The sequence below is a fragment of the Stenella coeruleoalba genome (genome assembly GCF_951394435.1).
Source record: "Stenella coeruleoalba genome assembly, chromosome: X".
In the NCBI taxonomy this organism is placed as follows: domain Eukaryota; kingdom Metazoa; phylum Chordata; class Mammalia; order Artiodactyla; family Delphinidae; genus Stenella; species Stenella coeruleoalba.
Window position 1 is genome coordinate 34,470,334 of NC_137152.1, and position 22,801 is coordinate 34,493,134.

General features: G+C 40.1%; 1 protein-coding gene across 1 annotated transcript in view; it reads right to left on the minus strand.

Moving 5' to 3' along the window:
* EFHC2 (EF-hand domain containing 2) overlaps nt 1–22,801 on the minus strand; it is a 193,819-nt gene that overhangs the window by 141,474 nt on the left and 29,544 nt on the right. Inside the window, 2 exon segments of the mRNA XM_079909606.1 lie at nt 12,483–12,512; nt 12,514–12,672. Coding sequence (XP_079765732.1) covers nt 12,483–12,512; nt 12,514–12,672 — 189 coding nt within the window.

Consider the following 22,801-nt stretch of genomic DNA (forward strand, 5'->3'; position numbering starts at 1 on the left):
GCAGAGGAGATGAGATGAGTAAGGTACAAGAGCCAAAAGGCAGGTGGTCCCCAGGCCATGCAAAGCTAAGTCAAAGGATTCTAAATATTTTAGAAAGTTAACCCTGTAGCAGAGTGGGCAGTTGAAAGGGGAATCAGACTGAAGGCAGGGATGGCGCTGAAGAGGCTACTCTCTGGATGAAAGATATGAAATAGGATAGCAGCAGTGGCCTTCAAAAGGAGACTGATGAAAGGGAGATTTCAGAGGGAAACAAGAGAGGACCGGGTTCAACTGATCAGTGACAGAGGGTAATGGTGGCTCTCTTACTTGTTTAAATATAAACAAAAATATATAATTTAGTGACTTAACATTTAGATGGAACTCAAATAATGAGCCAATGTGGACCAGGCCCAGCATGGTAATATAGTCCAAGAAAAGGCTGAGCAACCAACAGCAATTGAAAACTCTGTCTCACCTTAGCTCCCTGAAGAAACTCTAAAGGTGATCCAATTTATGCTCCACATCTCCACTTCTCACAAAAATGCCTTTCCTCTCTTTTTCAAGTCTTGTCAGTCTCACATTTCCTCACCATCAGCGCTAAGACATCTCTCTCCCTCTCTCTCTCCTCCCCCCAGCTCTTTCCAGCCCTTCTCCCTTTTCTGCATCCCCCAAAGCCTGAGAATCTTACTGAAAAACTCAGAAGAATCCTTAGAGGATTGAGCGGGGTGGCGGGGGAGTGCAATGAGCAAAGACAAATTTTTGTTCAGCAGGCAGGGTGTGGGGAAAAGGAGAAAGCTGGGAACACACATTAATAATATTATCCCCATTACATATCAGTAAGAACCAAAGCTTCAATTAATAAAGCTGACTGTAAAAGCCAACTAGACCAGAATTGAAAAACAGCTTTATTTTTGAAATTCAAACACAAATGTCAAAATAAATGCTCTGATAATCATCAGAGAAATGCAAACCAAAACCACAATGAGACATCACCTCATACCTGTCAGAATGGCTATCATCAAAAAAGTCTACAAATAACAAATGTTGGCGAGGATGCAGAGAAAGGGGAACCCTTGTACACTGCTGGTGGGAGTGTAAATTGGAGCAGCCACTATGGAAGAAATTAAAGAGTTTCCTCAAAAAACTAAAAATAGAACTATCACATGATCCAGAAATTCCACTCCTGGGTATGTATCTGAAAAAAAACAAAAACACTAATTCAAAAAAATACATGCACCCCAATGTTAACAGTAGAATTATTTACAATAGCCAAAATATGGAAGCAATCCAAGTGTTTATCAACATATGAATGGATAAAGAAGATGTGATATATACAGACACACAATGGAATACTACTCAGCCATAAAAAAGAATGGAATTCTGCCATTTGCAACGATGTGGATAGACCTAGAGGGTATTAGGCTTAGTGAAGTAAGTCAAAAAAAAAGACAAATACTGTATGTTATCACTGATATGTGGAATCTAAAAAATAAAATGAATTAATATCACAAACAGACTCACAGATATAGAGAACAAACTACTGGTTACCAGTTGGGGGGGGGCAAGATAAGGGTAGGTTTTAAGAGATACAAACACCTATCCATAAAATAAATAAGCAACTAGGATATATTATATAGCACAGGGAAATACAGCCATTATTTATTTTATAATAACTTGAAATGGCAATTCAATCTATAAAAGTATTGAATCCCTATGGTATATACCTGAAACTAATACAATATTATAAATCAACTATATTTCAATAAAAAGTTTAAAATAAAAAAATAAATAAATGCCCTGAAACACCAGATGAAAAAAATCAACAAGTAGAACCAGAGATAGAATAAAATACACTCAAAAACAGATTTTATATTTTAGGCTAAAAAGGAGGGAAACAACAGAGTAGACTACGAAGGAAGTAAAATTTTGATTAAACATAAAAGGGCCTACATGAAGTTTCTAGAACCTAGTTGACAATGGTGTAAAATCTTTGAGTTTAGAATAATCGGAATGCAAATACAATTGTAGTAGTCTATTACTGACTGCTATTAGTTCAGAATAGTGAAAAAGTAAAACAATAATAAATGTAGTTATTTATCACCTTTCCCCTAAAAGACCATTAAGTGAATTTGCTAAAATAGAAGACACATGACAAACTCTCTTATTAAACAATAGAAGACTTTTTAAACTACCTTAATACCCACAGAGTAAACGGAACACTGGGGAACAACTGGAAAGAGCAATGCATCGATAGCTTAATGGCTACTTTTTAGAATTCACTGGTCTCAATGGTGGCATCTCCAAACGGATTCTTCTGGAATATGGCAGAATTTGTGCCAAAGAAAAATGCAAGAATTCTGCAGCACAGGTGATGACTGGGATAGTCCGAGCTTATGCTTCACTTCCCCTAGGAACACCGTCCTCCCTACCCCACGTAAGAAAATAAGCCAGGCCTTAAGCAAAGGAGGAGAGTTAATTCTTCAGGACTACATGCGATGAGCTGGACACTTGATGTGCATTGTCCATCTGATGCTCACGGCAATTCTAAGATAGGTTTGTTACTCTTACTTGACAGATGAGGGAATTAAGACCAAGAGAGGTTAAAAACATAGCCCAGATGAAATAGGTAATAAATGGTAAATCCAGGTTTTGAACCCATCTGTCTGACTGAAACCCTTGCTCTCTCCCCTACACCAGAGAGCCTCCTATTACAGGGGTGTTGCAGGAGGACCATGTTCCCAAGGGATACCCCAACCAATGTACACAGAGTTCATTCAAACAATGCTCCATTTGGGGAGACATACATATCCTGGGTTCAATCCTACAGGTAAAGGGAAAGGAAAAGACCCTGGCAATAATGATGATGATGATGATGATGATGATAATTCTACTTTCCTAAGAAGAGAAGTCAGCAATTGCAAGGCCTGGGACAGAGGAAGACAAAGTAGGCAAAGGGAAGAAAGTTAAATAGGGCACACTTGATGGAAGATGAATAAAAACGCATGAAAGGAAAGAGAATGAGGATGAAGAGACAGACGAAGTCCAATAAGAGAGAAAAAGAAATAGAGAAAGAGGTCAAAAGAATGGAAGGGGAAAGATTAAGGAGGTTGAGAGATGGGATATAAGAAAAGGAAGTGGGACAACATTGAAAAAAGAATGGAGATAAGTATTTCTGTCCCCCTTTCAATAATGTGGAATTCATGCCCTCCCTGCCACCTCCCCATTTCTGATGTCCTAGAATGAACAGCCATGCGCCCTCAATTATTTGTACCTCTGATAAAAGGTTTATGATAATGACATGTGTCCCTGATGAATCCTCTTTATTAAAAGAACTATTACCACACTAAACACCACAATGAATTTCATACTCAGAACAGGTATTTAAATAGAGGAGCATAATTAAAATAAGTAGAAGGATATGAACAATTCTAACATGTTTCAATTTAGAAATTAACAATGCTAAATGTTTTTAAACCTCTGAAGGGAGTTAGGAGAGCAATTTATTTGAAAAAAATAAAAACCAGCATGTTTAAAAATAAAGGAATATCAGTCCAGAGAATGAAAAACAATTATAAAAGTAACCAGAAATCTGCCATGGTGAATTATTACATGTGAATTGGCTGCACTTTCTTTGTATACATACACAGCATAAAGCTGTGCCTCAAATCTTAAATCCCAAACAGTGAGCCAGACTCCAGAGAAGACACACTATAAGATTCCATTTATATGAAGCTCAAGAATAGGCAAAACTATAGTGATGCAAGTCAGAGCCATGGAGGAGGGCTGAATGGAAGGGGGCATGAGGGAACTGTCTAGGGTGGTAGAGATGTTCTATATGGTGTCTGCGGTGTGGTTACCTGTGTATACATTTGTTAGAACTCATGGGACTGTATGCTTAAAATGGGTACATTTTATCATATACAAGTTATACCTCAGTAAAGTTGATTAAAATAAAGACTCAAACAACAAAATCCTAGAGGAATACAGTTTTCTGTGTCCTGATTGTGGTGGTGGTTACATGAATCCGTACCTGTGATAAAATTTCACAGAACTATAAACTAAAGGGGAAATATGAGTGCATGTAAAAACTGGTGAAATTCAATTAAGGTCTGCAAGTTTAGTATTATACTAATGTCAATTTCCTGGTTTTGATAATGTACTATAATTGTATAAGATGCTGTTGTTGGGGAAAGCTGGGAAAAGAGACACAGGAACTGTCTTGTGCCATTTTTGTGATTTCCTGTAAGTACAAAATTATTTCAAAAATATTTTTTTAAAAAAGAACATAGATTATATAGTCAGTATTTGTACCATCACCCACCATCAGTGTTAAAAAGGGTGAGCTTACTATAGGGTAGAATCCTGAAAATACAAAATTCAGGAAGGTAAATAATCTTTTAAATGTTTCCAATAAACCTGCGGCTGGTCTGAATTCAGAGAGGGAAGTAGTTTTTAATAAATAAACATTGCTGTATAGATTAAAAATTCAGATCAAAATATAAATCAGCCTAAAATATAAGTCAACAAATCAAACAGTAACTATCAGTTCCTAATTTGTGATCTAAAATGTTATACATGACAAAGATTTTTGTGTTCAAAAAAAAAAAAAATCAGTATGTACAGAGAATAGCCATGTAAAGAGGCAGCAAGAGGGCGGCCATCTGCAACCCCAGGAAAGAGGCCTTAAGAGAAACCAACCCTGCCAGCACCGTGATCTTGGACTTCTAACACCCAGAACTATGAGAAAATAAATTTCTGTGGTTCAAGGCACCCAGTCTATGGTATTTTGTTATGGCAGTCCTAGACTAATATATTAAACTGTAATTTATATGCCATAAACTCACCTCTCGTCAGTATACAGTTCAATGACTTTTCATAAATTTATAGACCTGTGTGATCATCACCACAATCCAGTTTAGAACACTTCTATCACCCCCAAAACATTCCCTCTCCCACTGCCAACCCCAGGCAACTACTGATCGGCTTTCTCTGATATATTTGCCTTTTTTAGAATTTCAGATAGATGGAATCATACAATATGAAGCCTTCTGTGTCTGCTTTCTTTTACTTAGTATGTTTCTGAGGTTTATCCATATTGTACTATATACCAGTAGTTTCTTTTTATTGACAAATAGTTTCCATTGTATGGCTATACCACATTTTGTTCATCCATTCATCAGTTGATGGACATTTGGGTTGTTCCCTGTTTTGGGCTATTATGAATAATGACGCTATAATCATTCACATACAAGTTTTTGTGTGAACATATGTTTTAATTTCTCTTAGAAATATATGTAGGAGTGGAATTAACTGAGTCATGTGTTAGCATATATTTAACTATTTAAGAAACTCCCAAACTGTCTTCCAAAATGGCAGTACCATTTTATATTCCCTCCAGGAATATATAGAAGTTTCAGTTTCTTAACATCCTTGTCAGCACTTGGTATTGTCAGTCTTTTTAAGTTATAGCCATTCTAATGGGTGTGTAGTGGTATCTACTCAGGTTTAAGCTCAAAAAGACAATTTTAACTTTGGGCTGATGCGAATAAGCCACAGGCCTACTTATTGATAAAAAGTATAACCCTGAGGGGAGGGTCTTAAAATTTTGCCTGGTAACCACACTCTAGGTTTTAGAAAAGAGGGGAGGAAGAACTCTCTCTTCTTCAGTCAAAGACTCATTTATGAACCTCATTCTTTTTATTCCAAAAACATTTATTCCAGATTTGGGAGTTTTTATTAAACGCCTTCTGAATTCCAAAAGATTAAAGAAAGCCATAATGCATGATGAAATTAGAAACTTTATCAGTTTAGCATAAATTTAAAGAAGGTAATTTTGTGTTTTAGAAATAGATGCAGAATATACAGTTGAGAATTTGGGGTATGACATGTGTGATTTCAGGCAAGCCTTTTGTTTTGTTTTGTTTTTTGCGGTATGTGGGCCCCTCACTGTCGTGGCCTCTCCCGCTGCGGAGCACAGGCTCCGGACGCGCAGGCTCAGTGGCCATGGCTCACAGGCCCAGCCGCTCCGCGGCACGTGGGATCCTCCCGGACCGGGCACGAACCCGCGTCCCCCGCATCGGCAGGCGGACTCTCAACCACTGCGCCACCAGGGCAGCCCCAGGCAAGCCTTTTGATTTCATCTTTAAAGCTCAGTAGGTGAAGATTATGTAACTGTGACCTAAAACATGGGACTTAAATGGCAATGTATTACAAGCACATTGTGTTATAATTATACATATCGGTGTCTTTTATGAAATGATTCTAACAGGTTTCAGATAATCTGACAGTCACATAAACCTATGGAAATTTTTCATTTGACCTTTTGGGTATGGTTTAAAGGTATAGTATCTGACACATTTTCTAGTTATTTTTAAATTTTTAATTGTATTTTATTTTTATATACACTGATTATATTTTGTAACATTCCTAATTGGCTTTAGGCAAAACTTCAAGGATCTGTAGTCATGTATTGTTCTTTGCCAATACAAAATTCTAGCCTACTTGATCGCTCCTTGATCCCCTGTGGGAAAACTAAAAAGTTTGGCTGGTATTGGGTAAGGAGAAAAGCAGCCCCTGACATGCAGGAGCCAGCCTGGCACTATCAGCTGGCCTTGGTGCTGCTACAGGCTGGTCTGGCAGCCACAGCAAAGCCTTGGTGTTCTCCCACTGAACATGAACACTTCCGGAAAATACCATCCTCAGACAAGGCTGCTCTGTGACCACAGTGGATCAAGACCAAAAAAACAGACCACTCCATAGCTACATCTAAACACAGACAGAACATAAACATCGTCCAAGCCACAAAATGCCAAATATCCTCCTGTCCTAGCTCATGGGAGTGATGGCTGCTTATCTCCCAATTACAGATGTAGCCTCACTCTAGTCTGCTGTCCCCATAAATGAGATTTATTAAGATACACAGTCATAAAGAATGGGCAGAAGAACTGAACAGACATTTTTCCAAAGAGGAGTGCAGATGGCCAACAGGCACATGAAAAGATGCTCAACGTCACTAATCATCAGGGTAATGCAAAACCACAATAAGACATCAACTCAAATCTATCAGAATGGCTACTATCACAAAGACAACAAATAACAAGTGTTGGTGAGGGTGTGGAGAAAAGGGAACCCTCGTATACTTTTGGTGGGAATGTAAACTGGTGCAGCCACTGTGGAAATAGTTTGGAGGGTTCTCAAAAACTAAAAACAGAACTACCATAGGACCCAGCAATTCCACTCCTGAATATGTATCTGAAAAAAAAACAAAACCACTAATTCGAAAAGTTACATGCACCCCAATGTTCACAGTGGCATTATTTACAATTGCCAAGCTATGGAAGCAACCTAAGTGTCCATCAGCAGATAAATGGATAAAGAAGAAGTGGTGTGTACACACACACACACACACACACACACACACAATGTAATACTACTCAGCCATAAAAAAGAATGAAAATTTTTGCCATTTGCAGCAACATGGATGAACTTGGAGGGCATTATGCTATGTAAGGTAAGTCAGACAGAGAAAGACAAACACTGTATGATATCACTTATAGGTGGAATCTAAAAAACACAATAAACTAGTGACTATTACAAAAAAGAAGCAGACTCACAGATATAGAGAACAAACTAGTGGTTACCAGTGGGGAGAGGGAAGGGGGGAGGGGCACTGGGAGTAGGGGACTAAGAGGCACAAACTATTAGGTATAAAATAAGCTGCCAGAATATATTGTATAACACAGGGAATATAGCCAATATTTTATAATAACTGTAAATGGATGGAATACAACCTTTAAAAATTGTGACTCACTATATTGTACACCTGTAACTTACATAATATTGTACAGCAACTATACTTCAATTTTTTAAAAAAGATACACAGTCATAGAAGTACCCCCGCTTCCTGAGAGCACCCAATCCAGAGCAAGGCCTCACTTCCTTCGATCCTCTCCAAAATTACCTAACACAAGCCCAAATCTTATAGTAAGTCTTTTCTAACACCCGCTTACTTAGACATCCCACAGTTACTCAGGGTATATGTTTTCCCTCACTGCAAGGAATAATAAACCAACTTGTTCAATTAAAAAAATACATCAAGGTGACCCAAGAGATCAAATTATACTTTAAATTTTTGTTTTCATATTGTTCAAAGCATAGAGATCCAAACAGTACTAAATAATCAGCTCATCATAAACTCAATGTCAATGAATGCAGTTATTAAAATTCTAATTCTGTGGTCAGTAGTTTTGATTATAATTATTATGTATACAGTAGATGGAAAAAATGAAATATTTCTAAATGCATGCATAATACCCCATAGGATCAACCTTTATCCTGCCACTTACTACTATAATAGAGTCATTTGCAAATCAGCCAACAAATTAGGCTAACTAGGAGCCATTGACAAATGAAGAGAAATGAGTGTATAATTGTAGAGTATGTAAATGATGCTTAACATCCAGATAAAAGTCATTAAAAAACATTCAGTCATTTGAGTATTTCTAACTAGTCTGACTTTTTTATAAAAGCAGGTAACGATAGCAACGGCGACACATTATAAACTACGAAGTGCCCAACTTCAATCAACAATGAAGCAGTAGGTGCCTGATGTAATTAGAAAGAGCCCCAGGCCAGGAGATTCAGGGTCTGGGCTCAGTTCTAGGATGAATTTCCCTGTAGTCATAGACTACATGCCACAGACTGAGACTCAAGACTTAGGCAGAGACTGCTAGAGGTAAAGGGGTATTAGCAACCAGCTAGCCAAGCCCCACGTCAGGGTCAAGGAAACTCAGGCTCAGACGCATAAGGTGAATAAGCCACAATCAGAACGCTGCCCCTGCCCCACTTCTTGCCAATGATTCCTCATTTATAAAATAAGAACAATCATCCACGTTTGCTTCTTCCTGATAGAGGTGCTGGGATGATGACTGGAACTAACTGGTTGAATGAATATGTGCTTGCTTGTATTTAAATGAATTCAACGAAATAACTAGTCTTTGGGCAGTAGGTGCAGTATCAGGCAAAATTATGTTTGGCTATATGCATAAATCCTCCCACTGCCAAGGGTTTTAAGCAAGTTAGGACTGTGTTTCTCAATGGGAGCAGTACTGGCATTTTAGGCAGAATACTCTGCCCGGTGGGGGGGTTGCCCTCCCCACGGTGCAGGACGTAAAATACAAGGCTGGCCCCCAGCTGCTCAAATAGCAGCAGCACCTCTGGGTCAGGTCTGGCCCTAGGGCGAGGCAATTTAAAACATCAAAACTAATGCCAGAAATCCATAATGAACAAAATACCACCATGTTAAACAAATATGGAATCAGTGCTACTGACTTTTCTTTTTGCCTCAGGCTCCAGTATGGCTCAGCATGGCAGTTACTGATCCTGTCTTTATTATAACATGTTGGCATTTTATTCAACCTGAATTTTTTGCATTAATTTTTAAGAGATTTCATTAAAATATTATCTGGCGGGTTACTGAGTTTTGGGGTGCCCCTTAAATTCTGTACCCAAGACAAGTGCCTCACTTGCTTTATCCTAGTCCAGTGCTGCTTCCCGTCATTGCGACAACTTAAAACACCTCCACACGTTTCTAGACGCCTCCCTGGGTTGAGAACCTCTGAAATAGGGGCTGATTTTTCTCATTTATCAAGAAGTCCGGAGAGACACAGCCCAGGCCTGAAACAGTGGCTGCATGATGCCATCGGGGCCCTAGATTCCCTGTATCTCTGCTGCAGTCACAAGATGGCTGATGTGCCCCCAAGGAATTATGTCCTAGTTCCAGAGAGGAAAACAAGGCAGGGCGAAGGGGAGGAAAAACATACCAGCTGAGCCTGACTCCTTTAATTAGAAAAATACCTTTCCCAGGAGCCCCACCCAATAAACCTTAACTCACATATCATTGGCTAGAAGTGAGCCAAGTGGCCAGCCCTAGCTGCAGGGAGCCTGGGGGAGGTGAACACCTGTAAGTGGGCACGTCTCCAGCCTGAATAAAACTAGTGTTCTCTCCACAAGAATGAAGGGGAGAGTGAAGAAAAGATAAATAGCTAGAAATGTCTGCCATGAGGGCCAGGCAGGATGATAAATGCTGGCTCTTCTGCGTGACTGCAAATAGCATCTTTTCTGCTTGTAATTTGATGGTCTGCCTGAGCAGAGCATTTTGATGGTCACTTTTAGAATTATGGATAGAAACTGGAACATTGTCTTAGGTTGGGCAGAACCTAGAAGCCGAACCTAAAACAGGGATTTAGGTGCGTGTGATTTATTAAGGGCGTACTCTTGGGAGAAACCTGTAAGGGAGTGAGGGGAACAGCCAAAGGAAGAGAAATGATCCAAGCGAGGATGCATTCTCACATGAAGCTTTGCCGAGGCTTAATGCCACAAGGGGCTATGGGCCTAAATCACAACACAGAGTTGTCTCACCTTAAAGAAGCTCAGCCTTTTACCCTTGACAAATCAGTCAGCCATTTGCTACCCGGTCCTGTGATGAGGGGGCCAGTGTAACCTCCCAGGTTACCTCTCTGGGTGATGCAATGCCCATTGGCCAAGAGCAAACTCCATGGAGGGTTACAGGTGTGAGTTGTTTGCCAAAGCACTTGCTACAGCTGTTGGGGAGGGGTGCCCCACCCCTATCATGGGTCTGGGTGGGCACCAAGAGCATCTACTGCAAATATTAATTTTGATGCACTTTCCAAAGAACTGCCTTTATTTCTACTTTGTATTGTTTGAGAATGGAACCCTAGGTATATTGTTATGATTAAAAGCTGTTGGAAAAACTGGCAAGAGTTGCAAGTGTCTCATTTTCAAGAAAAATGATTAACAGGTGTTGACTTATTTTGTTGAACCACAAATGCAGAAAGTGCTTTATAATTTGCTCTGGGTATTAACCAGGATCCAATCTGAAGTTCACAATCTCATCAGAGCACGTAAATATTTCATAGTCTTAGTGTCTCATTTAAAGCTCAATGAATATTTAATTGAAGTTGACCAACAAAATAACTGAAAGAATTATGTCGCATTTAGTTAGGCCTGAAATGAGCAAGCTCTTCATTTTCTCAAGTAGTTTAAAGCTAAAATTATTCCAACTTCATGAAATAGTCTACATAATTTTATAAGTAATTAAAGGGCTATAAAATAGGCTCGAAAGGCACATATTAAATACTGAGAAAAACATGAAATAAAATAAATTTTCAACTTTAAATGCAAGAGAATAGTTTAATATATGGTGGCCTACATTATTCAGTGGTGGATTACACTATTGTCAATACCCTCTTTTTGACACAGGAAGTAAAAATAGAATCTTTTGTTTGACCCTTGAAAATTAAATATTCTAGAATGATGATGTGCAAACACCTACAAGATTGACGTTAACAGGAAGTCATGCATGATCTACCCAAGTCAGTCAGCCCAGAGACTGCTTCTGAACTCTGGGTCCAGCACTAAGCCAGGTACTGAAAATAATCAAAAAAAAGAAAAATATTGGTCCACGTTCAAAGTAGAGATGGTTTCCGAGGAAAGAAGCTTTCCCGTGGTCTGTTAGATCTCCGTAAGTGTCAGAATGGGGCTTCAAAAGAAATATGTGCTCTAATTGATTGACCCTAACTCAGATGACATGGGATATGTCACTTCTACCGAATTTGAAGACATTTTAATTGGAATCAAAGTATTGCCAACCAATCCATGCTAAGGCTGCTAAAAACTTCCTGGTAAACTTAGCATACTACAGTTTGAATTCTTTAGTCCTGAGTTATTTTTTAATTACAGGACCTAAATAATCCAATAACAAGTTCTTTTTTGGAGAACAGACCATGGGGCCGTGATACAAGGTTGTGTGATGAACAGAGCATATCCATATAGCTGCCTTGTGGAAAATAACTGGTCACCTTGGGTTTTTCCCCTTTGATCTTAGTCTCTTTTTAAGATACTCAAAAGGATCGCCTTCTACAACCGTCAATATGCCAGTATACGTGCATGTGTTATGTATACAAACACATATCACTAAAAAGTTCAGACTCTTGTCTAATAATAGCACCTCTTTCCTTCACTTCTACAATTCATGCCATGTCACCCTATGGTCCTCAGGGATGAGGAACCATAATTAGTATGGAGAAAAGAAGGGACGGCATTTTCCCGTTGTATTCAATGGCACATTCAGAATCAAACAAAATTCTTTAGTTAATGGCAATCACTAAGCAAAAGTGGCAGTCTGACCAGACTCTTACAGTCTGTAGAAGGACATTATCCTGTCCAGGGCAGGAGATGAGAGAAAGGTTGATAACATTAGCCAAGAAAGGTGATGAACATTAAGCGTCCTGCAGCCAATGTACCTAGTCAGAAACAGGAGCAGGGATAACTTTTCTTTGTTTAGGGTACTTTTGTTCTAGAATGTGTCATTTCAGATGAACATTTACATTTACACTGAGGACTCTTATTTTCTCACATCTACTTAATATTTAGTACATGTAACATTTTAAGACTGCATTTCTCCCAGTGTCATGTGACTTACCCTGTTTATCAAAAGCCACCCAGGATGGTGAAATCAGTTCCCATTCCTTTAGGAAATACACTATGTTTTGGCTTTATCTTTTGTCCGAGAAGCAGTTCTCCACCTATTCCTGGTTTATCTTCACTCACCAGCATCCTAACATTGTTGCAAAAGCCCCAATGTTGAGATTTGTGGAATTTCTCTTTTCCCATCTGTGAACACAAGAGACAACATAAAATGGCCAAAGTTACTCTTTGTGACTTTTCTTATTTGTTTGAAAAGGTAAACACATTTCCCATCATTTATTTTCCCATTACAAAATGCAAATGAGAGTGGCAAATAATTATGATCAATCTTCATCATAAAGTTGTGTCTCATTTTAAATTCAATTCATTTTAACAAATTCAAAACCTTGAAAAGCAATAAGAATAAACCCAATGCTCCATGCTACTTTAAAACATTTAAAAATTATTACTGTAAGTGAACATTTAGGACATTAGCTCGCTAATTGGTCTATTCTACTTATTTGCCAAGAATGTAAACAGGAAAAAAAAACACTCCTCTACTTCAGAGTAAAAATGTAACAGTTTTCCCACAGAAGTCTAAATATTATTTTCATCAAAACAGAGAATAAAATCTTTTCCTCATTAAAGTAAATGTCACAGGAAATTCGTCAGAGCTGACATTCTCCTCCTAATTGTAGAACCTTGCTCTCCCTCTTCTCCACTCCCCTCCCATCTCTTCTGAGGATCTGGGCAGAGAGGTCAAAGCCTAGATAATGCTACCAAGGATTGGCAAAATGTGGGCCAACACCAACATGCAGGCACTGCTAGTAGGAAAGTAAAACAGAAAAATCCCTCTGAGGAAAGACATGGCAATACCTAGCGAAGTGAAAGGTGTATATGCCCTGAGGCCTAGCAAGTCCACTCCTAAATTTTTTATTTTTTTTTTGCAGTACATGGGCCTCTCACTGCTGTGGCCTTTCCCGTTGCTGAGCACAGACTCCGGACGCGCAGGCTCAGAGGCCATGGCTCACGGGCCCAGCCGCTCCGCGGCATGTGGGATCTTCCCGGACCGGGGCACGAACCCATGTCCCCTGCATCGGCAGGCGGACTCTCAACCACTGCGCCACCAGGAAAGCCTCTAAATATCTTTTGCACCATGCATGGGGAGCTATAGATCAGATTATTTGTTACAGCAGTGTTGGTAAGAGTGAAAAATAGGAAACAATCTAAATGTCCATCAATAGCAAAAAAGATACCTCAATTAATATTAATACAGAGGTCTAAAATTATATGCATCGATATGGACAAATCTCAAAAGAATGTCAAGCAAAAAAAAGGTAGTAGAAAGGCACACAAAATTTGATCATTTCACTTACATAAAGTCTGAAAACATTCAAAAATACAGTATTATTTATGGATAATATTAGCATGGAAATAAGCAGCATATTCAAGTTAATATAATATCCAAGGTAATATATGATATATGATACAATAAAGATCGTATACATTTATTATGATATATGATATTTGTTGTATCATATGCATATCATATCATGAACATCCATGTACACCACAGCCCTGTATAAAATATAAAACATTTCAGATACAATTAAAGCACTCTCTTATCCCAAGCTCCTGATTTCGATATCTGTGTCTGTTTCTGTTTTGTAAATAAGTTCATTTGTATCTTTTTTAAATTAGATTCCACATATGAGTGATATATGATACTTGTAGATGAACATACAAATACTACTATATATAAGATAGATAACCAACAAGGACCTACTGTATATAGCACAGGGAACTCTACTCAATATTCTGTGATAACCTATATGAGAAAAGAATCTGAATCACTCTGCTGTATACCTGAAACTAACACAACATTGTAAATCAACTACACTCCAATGAAATTAAAATATTAAAAGAAGAAACAAATAAAGCCCTCTCTCGGAGTTCATGCCCCTTGCCTCCCTCTCCAGAGGTAACCAGTATCCTGAATTTGCTTCTTGAACTTTATACTTTGCCGGGATTATATACGCCAGAGCGATAGCCTCCTGCAAAGCATGACGCATTGGCAGGAATTCTGAAAGGACGTTTGAAAATACTTTGTTTCAAGGCAACCTATGAAATGAGGTAAAATATTTGCAAATAATATATCTGATAACGAGTTAATATCCAAAATATATAAAGAACTCAATGGCAAAAAAAAAGTGTGATTAAAAAATGGACAGAGGATCTGAATACACGTTTTTCCAAAGAAGACATACAAATGGCCAACAGGTACATGAAAAGATGCTCAACATCACTAATCATCAGGGAAATGCAAAGCAAACCCACAATGAGATATCACCACACACCTGTTGGGATGGTTACTGTCAAAAAGATAAGAAATAACAAGTGTTGGCAAGGACATGGAGAAAAGGGAATCCTTGTGCACTGTTGGTGGGAATATAAATTGGTGTGTATGGAAGTTCTTTAAACAATTAAAAATAGAACTACCATATGACTCAGCAATTCCACTTCTGGGTATTTATCCAAAGAAAACGGAAACACTAATTTGAAATGATATGTGTACCACATGTCCATCTGCAGCATTCTTTACAATAGCCAAAACACAGAAACAACCTAAGTGGCCATTGACGATGAATGAATAAAGAAAATGTGGTGTGTATATGTATATACAATGGATATTATTCAGCCATAAAAAAATGAAATCCTGGGCTTCCCTGGTGGCGCAGTGGTTGAGAGTCCGCCTGCTGATGCAGGGGACATGGGTTCATGCCCCGGTCCGGGAGGATCCCACATGCCGCGGAGCGGCTAGGCCCGTGAGCCATGGCCACTGAGCCTGTGCTCCGCAACGGAAGAGGCCACAACAGTGAGAGACCCACGTACCACACACACACACACACACACACACACACACAAATGAAATCCTGCCACAACAGGGACAGACCTTGAGGGCATTATGCTAAGTGAAATAAGTCAGACAGAAAAAGACAAATATCATATGATCTCACTTATGTGTGGAATCTTAAAAAAAAATCAAATTAAAAAATTCCAGAAAGCAAGCTCATAGATACAGAGAACAGATTGGTGGTTGCCAGAGGTGGAGGGTGGGGAGTGGGCAAAATGGGTGAAGGGGATCAAAAGGTACAAACTTCCAGTAATAAAATAAGTAAGTCCTCGGGATGTAATTCACAGCATGGTGACTATAGGTAATAATTACTGTATATCTGAAAGTGGCTAACAGAGTAAATCTGAAAAGTTCTCATCACCAAAAAAAAAAAAACTTGTAACTATGTGTGGTGGTGGACCTAACTAGACTTACTGTGATCATTTTGCAATATATACAACTATCGAATCATTACATTGCACACCTGCAACTCATATAATGTTATATGTCAATTACACCTCAATAAAACTAAAAATTAAATACTCAATATTAAGAGGAAAAGACAAGACCTCCTTTCCTCTTATAGTGAAGACAGCCTGGAAGAATGGGGAAGAGCCTGAGCAGCCTTGCCCAGGAGAGCCGGGGCCACTACAGCTGCCCTGGGCAGAGGAACAGCCCAGCTCGAAGGCTGTGGGAGGAAAGCTAGAGGCAGCGGTTAGGACGGTGACCTGCAGCCTGGCTCTGTCCCACAGAGAATCCATTGCCACAACCTCCACCACCACCCCACTCCCCCCTGACACACACACACACACACACACACACACACACACACACACACACACACACAGTTTACCACAAGTCAGTCCCACATCACCACAGCAAAGCAACAGTTGGGTTGGTTAAAATGAATGGAGGAATAACATAGAATTTTACAACAATGTTCCCCCTTTTAAAGCAAGTAATTTCAGGTAATCACAAACTCACCTCAGGTCAAACCAACAAATGTTTGTTACTATATTTACTATATTCCTAGCTTTGTGCCAGTCATGCTACTTAAAATTATGTTTTAGCTCCATACAGTTTTTTTTTTTTTTTTGGCTGCATTGAGTCTTCGTTGCTGCATGTGGGCTTTCTCTAGTTGCAGTGAGCGGGGGCTACTCTTCGTTGTGGTGCGGTGTGGTACACAGGCTTCTCATGGCGATGGCTTCTCTTGTGGAGCACAGGCTCTAGAGTGCAGGCTCAGTAGTTGTGGCACGTGGGCTCAGTAGTTGTGGCACACGGGCTCAGTCATTGTGGCTCACGGGCTCTAGAGCACGGGCTCAGTAGTTGTGGTGCACAGGCTTAGTTGCTCCACGGCATGTGGGATCTTCCCAGACCAGGGCTCGAACCCGTGTCCCCTGCATTGGCAGGCAGATTCTTAACAACTGCGCCACCAGGGAAGTCCCCAGATATGCTACTTAAAACAAGCATAAAACTCCACCCCTGCCTTGAAGAGGAAACCCACTCTCTTGCTGATGAGCCAAGATTTAGATATATATAAAACAACTAGGAAGCAGTACAGCTACCATTTTCGACCAGTTACTATGACCTAGACCCTTTACTAAGGGCTTTATATACATTACCTAATTTTACCATCACAAAACTATTTGATATGCATTATCACTGCCATTTTACCAATGAGGAAACCAAGGCAGAGACAAGTAGGCTAGCACACCCACGGTTATATGGTAACTAGTGGAGCCTGCATCTGAATCTAAGCTCATTGACCCTAACCTCTGGTAAGTTTATCTACCTAGAGCCATAAACTGATGGGCTGGAGTAGTAGCGTTGAGGTCCTGCAGGTAGTTGGATACTGCCTTGGGCCTGGAGGAATGGGATGAATTAGACAGGAGAGGAGGGAAATAGGAACCCTAATGTTTTGCTGATGGGAGAGTTAACTGCCATTCTGGAAAGCAATGTGGTACTACTTGGCAAAACTAAGGATGTGTATTCTCTATGATTCAAGAATGCCACTCCTGGATATGTATCTCAGAGAAATTCTCACAGTAGCCAATAAATGGACATATATGAGAATGTGCAATGGTATTGGGTTGGCCAAAAAGTTCGTTCAGGTTTTTCTGTAACATTGTGGAAAAACCCAAATGAACTTTTTGGCCAACCCAATATTTTGGGAAAGTTGGAGGCAGGCAAGCTAGATATTTATGTTGAGGAAATGGATAAGAAAATATGGTTTAGGGGCTTCCAGGAAGATTGTGGAAGAGTAAGACGCGGAGATCACCTTCCTCCCCACAGATACACCAGAAATACATCTACATGTGGAACAACTCCTACAGAACACCTACTGAAAGCTGGCAGAAGACCTCAGACCTCCCAAAAGGCAAGAAACCCCCCAAGTACCTGGGGTAGGGAAAGAGAAAAAAGAATAAACAGAGACAAAAGAATAGGGACGGGACCTGCACCAGTGGGAGGGAGCTGTGAAGGAGGAAAGATTTCCACACACTAGGAAGCCCCTTCGCGGGCGGAGACTGCGGGTGGCGGAAGGGGGAAGCTTCGAAGCTGTGGAGGAGAGCACAGCAACAGGGATGCGGAGAGGAAAGCGGAGAGATTCCCGCACAGAGGATCAGTGCCGACCCACACTCACCAGCCCGAGAGGCTTGTCTGCTCACCCGCCGGGGCGGGCGGGTCTGGGAGCTGAGGCTCGGGCTTCGGTCAGAGCGCAGGGAGAGGACTGGGGTTGGCGGCGTGAACACAGCCTGCAGGGGGTTAGTGCACCGCGGCTGGTCGGGAGGGAGTCCGGGGAAAGGTCTGGAGCTGCCGAAGAAGCAAGAGACTTTTTCTTCCCTCTTTGTTTCCTGGTGCGCGGGGGGGGGGGGGGGGGGGGGGGGGGGGAGGGGATTGAGGGCGCTGCTTGGAGGAGCTCCAGAGATGGGCGCAAGGCGCGGCTAAAAGCGCGGGCCCCAGAGACAGCCATGAGACGCTAGGGCTGCTGCTGCCGCCACCAAGAGGAATGTGTGCGAGCACAGGTCACTATCCACACCCCCCTTCCGGGGAGCCTGTGCAGCCCGCCACTGCCAGGGTCCCGGGATGCAGGGACAACTTCCCCGGGAGAACGCAGGGCCTGCCTCAGGCTGGTGCAACTTCACGCCGGCCTCTGTCACCGCAGGCCCGCTCCGCACTCCGTGCCCCTCCCTCCCCTCCAGCCTGAGTGAGCCAGAGCCCCCGAATCAGCTGCTCCTTTAACCCCGTCCTGTCTGAGCGAAGAACAGACGCTCTCCGGCGACCTACATGCACAGGCGGGGCCAAATCCAAAGCTGAGCCCCAGGAGCAGTGCAAACAAAGAAGAGAAAGGGAAATCTCTCCCAGCAGCCTCAGAAGCAGCGGATTAAAGCTTCACAATCAACTTGACGTACCCTGCATCTGTGGAATACATGAATAAACAACGAATCATCCCAAATTGAGGAGGTGTACTCTGAGAGCAAGATTTATGATTTTTTTCCCGTTTTCCTCTTTTTGGGAGTGTGTATGTGTATGCTTCTGTGTGAGATTTTGTCTGTATAGCTTTGCTTCCACCATTTGTCCTAGGGTTCTATCTGTCCGTTTCTTTTTTTATTTTTTTAAAAATTTTTTTCGTAATAATTATTTTTTATTTTAATAACTTTATTTTATCTTTATTTTATTTTACTTTATCTTCTTTCTTTCTTTCTTTTTGTCCTTCCTTCCTTCCTCCCTCCATTCTTTCTTTCTTTCTTTCTACTTCTACTAATTCTTTCTTTCTACTTTTTCTCCCTTTTACTCTGAGCCATGTGGATGAAAGGCTCTTGGTGTTGCAGCCAGGAGTCAGTGCTGTGCCTCTGAGGTGGGAGAGCCAACTTCAGGACACTGGTCCACAAGAGACCTCCCAGCTACACATAATATTAAACGGTGAAAATCTCCCAGAGATCTCCATCTCAACACAAACACCCAGCTTCACTCAACAACCAGCAAGCTACACTGCTGGACACCCTATGCCAAAAAACTTGAAAGACAGGAACACAACCACACCCATTAGCAGAGAGGCTGCCAAAAATCATAATAACTCCACAGACACCCCAAAACACACCAACAGACGTCACACTCCCACGAGAAAGACAAGATCCAGCTTCATCCACCAGAACACAGGCACTAGTCCCCTCCACCAGGAAGCCTACACAACCCACTGAACAAACCTCAGCCACTGGGGACAGACACCAAAAACAACGGGAACTACGAACCTGCAGCCTGCAAAAAGGAGACCCCAAACACAGTAAGATAAGCAAAATGAGAAGACAGAAAAACACACAGCAGTTGAAGAAGCAAGATAAAAACCCACGAGACCTGACAAATGAAGAGGAAATAGGCAGTCCACCTGAAAAAGAATTCAGAATAATGATAGTAAAGATGATCCAAAATCTTGGAAATAGAAGGGACAAAATGCAAGAAACATTCAACAAGGACCTAGAAGAACTAAAGATGAAACAAGCAATGATGAACAACACAATAAATGAAATTAAAAATACTCTAGATGGGATCAATAGCAGAATAACTGAGGCAGAAGAACGGATAAGTGACCTGGAAGATAAAATAGTGGAAATAACTACTGCAGAGCAGAATAAAGAAAAAAGAATGAAAAGAACTGAGGACAGTCTCAGAGACCTCTGGGACAACATTAAATGCACCAACATTCGAATTATAGGGGTTCCAGAAGAAGAAGAGAAAAAGAAAGGGACTGAGAAAATATTTGAAGGGATTATAGTTGAAAACTTCCCTAATATGGGAAAGGAAATAGTTAATCAAGTCCAGGAAGCACAGAGAGGCCCATACAGGATAAATCCAAGGAGAAATACGCCAAGACACATATTAATCAAACTGTCAAAAAGTAAATACAAAGAAAACATATTAAAAGCAGCAAGGGAAAAACAACAAATAACACACAAGGGAATCCCCATAAGGTTAACAGCTGATCTTTCAGCAGAAACTCTGCAAGCCAGAAGGGACTGGCAGAACATATTTAAAGTGATGAAGGAGAAAAACCTGCAACCAAGATTACACTACCCAGCAAGGATCTCATTCAGATTTGATGGAGAAATTAAAACCTTTACAGACAAGCAAAACCTGAGAGAGTTCAGCACCACCAAACCACCTCTACAACAACTGCTAAAGGAACTTCTCTAGGCAAGAAACACAAGAGAAGGAAAAGACCTACGGTAACGACCCAAAAACAATTTAGAAAATGGGAATAGGAACATACATATCGATAATTACCTTAAATGTAAATGGACTACATGCTCCCACCAAAAGACACAGATTGCCTGAATAGATACAAAAACAAGACCCATATATTTGCTGTCTACAAGAGACCCACTTCAGACCTAGAGACACATACAGACTTAAAGTAAGGGGATGGAAAAAGATATTCCATGCAAATGGAAACCAAAAGAAAGCTGGAGTAGCAATTCTCATATCAGACAAAATAGACTTTAAAATAAAGACTATTACAAGAGACAAAGAAGGAGACTACATAATGATCAAGGGATCAATCAAAGAAGAAGATATAACAATTGTAAATATTTATGCACCCAACATAGGAGCACCTCAATACATAGGGCAAATACTAACAGCCATAAAAGGGGAAATCCACAGTAACACATTCATAGTAGGGGACTTTAACACCCCACTTTCACCAATGGACAGATCATCCAAAATGAATATAAATAAGGAAACACAAGCTTTACATGATACATTAAACAAGATGGACTTAATTGATATTTATAGGACACTCCATCCAAAAACAACAGAATACACATTTTTCTCCAGTGCTCATGGAACATTCTCCAGGACAGATCATATCTTGGGTCACAAATCAAGCCTTGGTAAATTTAAGAAAATTGAAATTGTATCAAGTATCTTTTCCGACCACAACGCAATGAGTCTAGATATCAATTACAGGAAAAGATCTGTAAAAAATACAAACACATGGAGGCTAAACAATACACTACTTAAAAACGAAGTGATCACTGAAGAAATCAAAGAGGAAATTAAAAAATACCTAGAAACAAATGACAATGGAGACCCAACGACCCAAAACCTATAGGATGCAGCAAAAGGCAGTTCTAAGAGGGAAGTTTATACCAATACAAGCCTACCTTAAGAAACAGGAAACATCTCAAATAAACAACCTAACCTTGCACCTAAAGCAATTAGAGAAAGAAGAACAAAAAAAACCCAAAGTTAGCAGAAGGAAAGAAATCATAAAAATCAGATCAGAAATAAATGAAAAAGAAATGAAGGAAATGATACCAAAGATCAATAAAACTAAAAGCTGGTTCTTTGAGAAGATAAGCAAAATTGATAAACCATTAGCCAGACTCATCAAGAAAAAAAGGGAGAAGACTCAAATCAATAGAATTAGAAATGAAAAAGGAGAAGTGACAACTGACACTGCAGAAATACAAAAGATCATGAGAGATTACTACAAGCAACTCTATGCCAATAAAATGGACAACCTGGAAGAAATGGACAAATTCTTAAAAATGCACAACCTGCCTAGACTGAATCAGGAAGAAACAGAAAATATGAACAGGCCAATCACAAGAACTGAAATTGAAACCGTGATTAAAAATCTTCCAACAAACAAAAGCCTAGGGCCAGATGCCTTCACAGGCGAATTCTATCAAACATTTAGAGAGAGCTAACACCTATCCTTCTCAAACTTTTCCAAAATATAGCAGAGGGAGGAACACTCCCAAATTCATTCTACGAGACCACCATCACCTTGATACCAAAACGAGACAAGGATGTCACAAAGAAAGAAAACTACAGGTCAATATCACTGATGAAGATAGATGCAAAAATCCTCAACAAAATACTAGCAAACAGAATCCAACAGCACATTAAAAGGATCATACACCATGATCAAGTGGGGTTTATTCCAGGAATGCAAGGATTCTTCAATATATGCAAATCAATCAACGTGATACACCATATTAACAAGTTGAAGGAGAAAAACCATATGATCATCTCAATAGATGCAGAGAAAGCTTTCGACAAAATTCAACACCCATTTATGATAAAAACCCTGCAGAAAGTAGGCAAAGAGGAAACTTTCCTCAACATAATAAAGGTCATATATGACAAACCCACAGCCAACATCATCCTCAATGGTGAAAAACTGAAAGCATTTCCACTAACATCAGGAACAAGACAAGGCTGCCCACTCTCACCGCTCTTATTCAACATAGTTTTGGAAGTTTTAGCCACAGCAATCAGAGAAGGAAAGGAAATAAAAGGAATCCAAATCGGAAAAGAAGAAGTAAAGCTGTCAATGTTTGCAGATGACATGATACTATACATAGAGAATCCTAAAGATGCTACCAGAAAACTACGAGAGCTAATCAATGAATTTGGTAAAGTAGCAGGATACAAAAT